We start from the raw sequence: 7,163 nt of genomic DNA on the forward strand, positions 1-7,163 counted from the left end.
GTGTGTCGGATTTTGTGTACCTTTTTTTATTAGAAAAGGATAACTACTCTTTTTTTTCATACACATCACTATTTAATCATGTTTATTGTTTTTAACTCAACGAACGAAAGTCAAAAATATATATGTATAGAAAGAGTAAAAAACTGTGGTTGTCATTTCTCTTGCTTATTTGTTATCACCATATGAAGGGGTTATTGAAAACTTTGCAAACTCGCTAGTCGTTACTAGTTACTGTTAAAAAATTTGGTTTATTTGTTTGGTTCAAACAGTCAAACACACTAGGGTCCCTCTGCTAAAAAAGTGTTGTGCAGCAGAGATTGGTAAAAACTAACTAAAGTTGGCCCTTCCAACTCACGATACAATGCTTTTGTGAAGCACCATCACTCCAACCCTTGAGATTAAGTAGCTTCTAGCTTGTAACCTTGGTGGGAGCAATAGGGTGATGGAACATCAACTGGGTTCTATTGGTTTGCTAATGTTGCCTGTTCCAAACCAATAGAGAGATGGAGATTGCACGTTTACAGCTCGGAGCTTTGCTAAGTAATTGTGAGTCGTTGATGCGTTGTGAAAGCGTCATATTCATGACAATTTGAAATTCTGCTAGCACCAGTAGCTCACACGTGCATAAGTGATTGTGAGTCGTTGATGCATTGTGAAAGCGCCATAACTTTGTGATAATGGAATGTCGTGCTAGTCCTAGCTAGGTGAAAGTAACCTTTGTTTTTCTAACTACCATGCTCTCGAGATGGTAATGTCCAACATTTTTCTTTTTTCAATTTTCTTTCAATCCCCCTCAGGTTATTTTCTTCTTAAAAGAAGTGAAATGTTTGTTCATACCATAAACCAACAACATCCATCTGTATGAAAGGGTGGTCCATATTCACCTCTGAGCATCCTAGCCTGCAATTCTGGCAAACATGGTTGCAAATTACATAATTACCTAATCACAATAACCATCTTAATAACATAATGGAACTTCATTTTGGTGTTAATCTGGAAACTAAAAAGCTTTTGTTCCCTACATTATTGGTTTTGACTTTTGGGACCTTAAAATTTCTGAATTTGAAATCATTAAAGATCACAAAATACCACTTTCGTTGCGACTTAGTACTACAGTCGAGAGATATTCCTCTTCACTTTTAAGTGAGAGGCCTTAAGTTTGATTATCGACAAATGCGTATTTGAACTACATTATTGCTAACTTATTATGAGGTTAAGCCCACCCCTTCCTCCCTTATTGTAAATAATATTGTTTGTTAAGAAAATATATATATCACTTTTGTTTAACCGTACACATCTCTGTATTAATATTTATCGTGCCATGTGACAACTCTTGCCAAATAATAATCCAAGACAAATTGTGTGTAGATTTGGGTGGATTTTGTGACCACGTTTGACCCCCAATTCTGGACAGGATTAAATACAGGGCTATTTTAGGGTGAAGGTGCTGAACTGTCTCCAACCCAAGGGATTAAATAGAGATGCTAAAACTGAAAGTAAAAACACACAACCAAAAACGACAGCAGCAATTTCTGCAGAATGCAATTTAAAAGCTAAACAGAATTTATGTATACTTTCATTGATGAGGTTGGTTTCCTCCCCCGTGATACAGTGAGACATATTGGCCAGAAAATGAGTCTGACCCAAATTTGCATCACAAACTCCCAGCCCTAAATAATACACGTCTTTTCTCCTTCTACACACTCCAGTTAATTTTCACCCACTAATTCTCCTTCCAATTCATTCAATCCAAAGACCGGAAACACTAAGGGGCGCACAAGGAAAGAGACGGGGGTGTGCAAAAATCATTTCCATTTTTTAAAATTAATTTTACACAAATATATATGAAAACAGAATTATGAAGCAGGCAGTGTGGTTTTCTGGTTCAGGCTAAAATACAATGGTGTACTATGACAGACTGGCCTATGAATCCTAAGAAAGCATGTGAGGCTTCTGACACCATTTTTGCTATGAATCTTATGCACCCAAATCCAACCGCCCTACCCCAAATGTTTGGGTCTCTATGTTCATAATGATGGTTCATTTGGGTCCTACAACTTCTCTCAAATGGTTGCAAATATCAGCATTTGCATTTTCTGGTGAATTCAAATGCCCCATTCAAGAAAATCATACCCCGACCTTCATTCATTTTCTTTTGTTGTATAGGGCGTGATCTACCTGACGATTCTAGAGAGCACACATACGCTCAAATTCACGTCAAGAGTTCGACTCTTGCACCTTTACAGGCAAAAGTGCAACCCCGAATAGTGAAAGGGGAGTAGTTTCCCACTCATCAAAAGGGAAAACACAACATTCCCAGCAAATATAATCACATCACCTTTATATATGTATATATAATTTTTTGCAGTGGCCCAAATACAACATAGACATATCAAATCAAGCAAAAACAATTCTTCACTCCTCATGGCTTTCAGCCTTTAGAAAGACAGATAGGAAGCATCCCAACCACCCCCCGCCCCACTTTTTTTCCCATAAAAGTAGGGTTAGCTAGTGATGTATAAGTACTTATAAATTAATGTTCTCTATCATGAAACACAAATAAATAAATTAAATTAAATAATCGCGAACGAAAATACAACTGTTTTCTTCAAATCGTCATGGCCACGGATCAAAAAGCCATGCCCAAAACAACAACAAATTGAAGAAAATAAAACGTTGGTAAGCAATAGTGGGGCACTCTGAAAGCAAATACTACTCAAAATTACTATCCACAAACTTCAGTCAACTTCTTCTTACTTTTTACTTTATTTACTTTTTCACTTTTCTTCCCGTCCTCTTGGTTGTCACCAGCTAAAATCTTTTGTTTGGTATTGGAAATTGGAACCAATCATCAAATCCCAAACCATATATACCATAAATTGGTAGAAATTAATTATGGCACTCATTAGACCTATAATTTAAACCCACCCCGCCACCCCACCCCCCCCCCCCCCCCCCAAATCTTTTAAAATATCATGAGTCATTTATTTTTCCCTCTCTATAATTCAATAAAAAACCAACAAATTAATCAAAAACCTCTATCGTAAGCCTTCTTGGCTGGGCAACTTTGATCAGAAGAGTCGCTGAATGTAAGCCTTCTCTTAGTGCCAAATGATGAAGTTTCAAGCACTTCCATCGAGCTTGATGAAGGGGAAATTGAAAACTTGGGCGCTGGTGTCTTAGCTTTTCTTTCCACCACTCCCTGCATAAAATTATAGCAGGAATATATATGTTCCTGTTCCAATGGAAATTTAATTAAGATTAGTTAACTTAAATAAATCAGTGAACAGTGTATAATTAGTAGGCTCACATAATCTTGGGACTGCAAGAATGAGATCACATTCATCTTAATCTCCAGAATCTTTCTAGTTAATCGACCATCAAATGCTGCTAAAACTGCAGCAGCTGCAATAATCGACGGCCGAGTATCCATTAAATCAATTTCTGCATTACAGAAATCAGGTTGATTAGGAAATGCAACAAATTATGCAAATTTAATTATAATTGGGAATATGGGACTAGATTACCTTTTGCCATTGCCATAATAAGTTTTATAGCATTAGAAACTAGTCCTTCTGGCCTTGCTTGATCAGCACAAAACTTACTGATGAAGTAATGCAGATAAGCAAAAGGAGTGATTGAACCCAACTTCCATTCCAATGTATTCAACACCAAAAGCTCCATTCTTTGAATGACTTTGCTTTCAAAATCATAATCCGAAACCGAAAACTCTGATAAAGTTGGTATTTTGCATTCTTCCATCTTAGCAGCCAAGGATAAACATGCCACTGATAACAATCTAATAGCCCACAATTTCTCATCCTATGTATTAAAAAAAAAAAAAAAAAAACCAATAAAAATCCAAATATTACTAGCAAAACATATATACTACAGAAACCCAGTTTGCAAAACATTAAAAGTATTGGTTAACTTACATCAATGGATAGTTTTGAAAGAAACCTATCAAAGTAAGTCACTGATAAGTAAGCTGTTTGCAACTGGAACCCAAAAACTGCCCCTGTCTGCAAAATCCACAAACTTTCAGGGACTGAACAAGAAATATAAAAACAAGAATCTGGGAAAGTTAAGAGCTTTAGGGAGAGTGACATGCATTGAAAATCCAATCAATGGCATCCAGTCGAGCAGTTTTCAACCAGCTCATGCCAGAGGCAGAGCAATCCATTAACCCATTGGATCCAAAGCAATGAGCTTCTTTCTGAACCAAGTTTTCGACATATTCATCATCGTTATCGAAAAGAAAGCATGGCTTGAATTCTACGGATGTGTTCGATTCGTCTTTCAACTGGTTCAGACAAGTTTCATCTTCTTGGCAGAGAAGGCTGGAGAGAGAGAATGAAGTTTGTGCAGAGTCCCCCATTTCTCCCCAGTCTATTTGAACATCTATGATGGATGAACAATCAACAGATACTAAAAACTGTCGAAACCAGGACGTGCATGTTACTAAGCAACTGATAAATCCACGGTGATTAGATTGTGCAACAAATTTAGAGAGAGATAGAGAGGGAGATAGAGAGAGAGAGGGACATAGAGAGAGAGGGAGACACAGTGGAAAGTGGGGAGTGAAGGAAAAGTGGCGGTTTTGGTGCCGCCAAAATGACCGGATGAGATACAGGGAGGGGGAGGGCAAGTTAAATAAGCGGTTAGAGTGTATAATGTGTGTAGAGTACTACTAGACCATACTGATACTCGTCCTACGATCTCTCTGAGACCAATCCTCTGCACCCAAAACCCTGTGGCCTCTCTCAGAGTTTGACACGTGTCCATCCCTAACCCCAATTTTAACACTGTTAACTTTTTGAAAAAAATGAAAGTAAAAAAATATTAAACCCTGAAACCCAATCGTCCCCGCTTACTCCCACCACCATGATCCCCAATACAAATTAAAATATATATATATATATACATACACATTCATATATATACAGTTATACACGCTCATCATTATAATCCCAATTTCACAGGCAGATTACCAAAACAATTGGATTCAATTTTACAGATCTGTATCAAAGATCAAAACTTCAGAAAACCCAAATGATTTCATCTAAAATTACAGATCGGATCAGCGAGACTGTTACCATGGTTGTGGGGTGTAGATCCAGTAGCTGGAGTGCGTCGCTGGTGATTACTCCGCACCTCCCTTGTCGAATTCTCTCTGAGGCAAGTTCTGACTGTCGCCCTTATTTTCTCTTTCGCTACCAGACCACCACCATCGCACTGCAACACCCATCGCACTTCGTCGTTTCCTTCAAAAGAGGAGGACGACGATAGAGAGAGGAGGACGACGATAGAGAGAGGAGGAGGAGAGGGATGGGTTCGATGGTGATTGTCTGGTTCTTAATTTTTTTTTTTTTTTTTTTATGTTTTTGGGAGAGTAAACGCTGTTTAAAAGTGATGTCAGTGATGGACAGGTGTCAAATTTTGATATGGCCACAGAGAGGCCGCTGAAAAGTTGGGGTGCGGAAGATTGGAACTCTTTCGCTCCAATGAATGCAATTTAATTGTGTTGCCATTTTAATGGCTAAATATTTTCGAGAAATTAAGATGATAATACCATAGCCATGTGATACATATCTTGACTTGCATGGGCATATCTTGGTCCTTTCAAAATATTAAGTTGGTTAATTTGTTAAGTATTTTTACTTTTTAAATTAGATATTTTTCTTTCTAGTGTTTGAAAAAACAAAAAAAAAATTAAGTTGTACGTGAACAGTTGCTCTAGCAACGCCTAGCTAGGATAACCTACATTCAAGTTCGAAAACCCTAATTACAAATAACTCCCAACTTGTTGGGGGAGGATCTACATTCATCCAATCAGTTTGAAACCTTGATTTTGAAGGTAGAAGTAGTTCCCAAATGGGTTATGCAAATAAATTGTTTATACTATGTATTAAGAGAATCATTTTTGTAATCGAAAAGTCTTAAATGCTCCTTATAACGCTTACAGTTAGACGAGTTTTTTTTATTTTTTTTTATTTTTTTAAAGTATTATAATAATTCAATTTCAAACTTTACGCACATGCTCTCACTCCCTAATTTCTATCAATATATAATACTAAGGAGTGTGAAACTTTAGCTAAGTCATGCAATAAATGAAGATGAATGTTAATAAAATAGTTATTTTATGAAAAAAAATCAAAATATAAAACGAAGTATTGTACTTACGAGTTTCAATTTGTTTTAAACAAACGATATTTTATGTAGTACGGGGTCGGGGATTGAGCTAAATCTCACAATTCAAATTCATCTTTGACAAGAATGAAATCTAAGAACTCTTATTTATAAGTAAAAAAATATCACTAAATCGTAGTAGTAAGTAATCTATTTTTTTTCTAATTTAATATCAAATCTAAGGAGTGGCTGTGCATACCTTAATATAAAATGAGTGAGTATTCATTTATGGTATTCTTTACATGGGAAAAGGATCCTTGTGGGATCATTTTCCTGGGGATCCTAGGGATTCAGTGATAGTGATCGTAGATAGTATATCGTACGATCAGAAATCATTTCAAAATTTAAAATTTAAAATTAAATGTAAATAATACCTAACAAAAACTAATTGTACAATGTACGATAAACGATTACGATCACAAGATTCTTAAGATTTCCAAGAAAATAATCTATCGAGGATCCTTTTCCCTTTACATAGTATACCTTTTGAGGTGTGCTATCCACACATTCTATTTTATTTCTCACACATCCTTAGTTAATTTATATCCGTTGATTTTTTTCAATTCATCCGATCCGACGGCCGAAAATTAAAAAGGTATGTGAGAAGTAAAAAAAATATGTGTGGATATCACATCCCAACCTTTTATGGGGTACCCTTAAAATTTGGACAGCTGTAGGATGGGAAGTTTTGTCCTATCTGATTATAAGGGCCTTATTTGGCACTTTGGTTCTAGGGTTCATCATGTTCATTGTCCTCGACAGTTCTCTCTGTGTGCCTTCTTTTTCCATCTTTCTTTGAGGAACAAGAGGGAGAGGGCCCGACTCTGTGTGAAGGATGACAGAATGTGTGTCGTTGGTGTTGGGGTATGAAGTTGAGCATGTACAACAAAAATTATATAAATAATCGAGTTAAGAATTCTAAATATAGTAATCACTCAAAACAATAATATGATAATATTCATTTTTACTTGTGT

General features: G+C 36.3%; 1 protein-coding gene across 2 annotated transcripts; it reads right to left on the minus strand.

The window, feature by feature from the left end:
- Nucleotides 1-2,549: 2,549 nt before the first annotated feature.
- Nucleotides 2,550-5,378, minus strand: LOC137712100 (cyclin-D5-1). 2 transcript variants are annotated; one of them, XM_088684867.1, is made up of 6 exons: nt 5,097-5,378; nt 4,112-4,435; nt 3,936-4,022; nt 3,528-3,822; nt 3,311-3,444; nt 2,550-3,235 (listed from the first exon to the last, which is right to left on the minus strand). In XM_088684867.1, exons 1-6 carry the CDS (start codon nt 5,097-5,099, stop codon nt 3,029-3,031), a joined length of 1,050 nt encoding a protein of 349 aa, XP_088540993.1. In that variant the 5' UTR covers nt 5,100-5,378; the 3' UTR covers nt 2,550-3,028. The 2 variants fall into 2 exon arrangements, with proteins under 2 accessions (XP_088540993.1, XP_088540994.1); XM_088684868.1 differs by having other exon boundaries at nt 4,112-4,401; nt 5,097-5,354.
- Nucleotides 5,379-7,163: the final 1,785 nt, after the last annotated feature.

Source organism: Pyrus communis, chromosome 15 (genome assembly GCF_041283825.1).
Source record: "Pyrus communis isolate YQ-2024b chromosome 15, ASM4128382v1, whole genome shotgun sequence".
Lineage (NCBI taxonomy): Eukaryota > Viridiplantae > Streptophyta > Magnoliopsida > Rosales > Rosaceae > Pyrus > Pyrus communis.

Bases quoted from the DNA above. Each gene is read 5' to 3' on its own strand.
- LOC137712100 (XM_088684867.1), bottom strand. The intron at 3,445-3,527 runs GTAATCTAGTCC...TCTGTAATGCAG, and splicing joins TATTATGGCAATGGCAAAAG to AAATTGATTTAATGGATACT. The intron at 3,236-3,310 runs GTGAGCCTACTA...CCATTGGAACAG, and splicing joins TCTTGCAGTCCCAAGATTAT to GAACATATATATTCCTGCTA.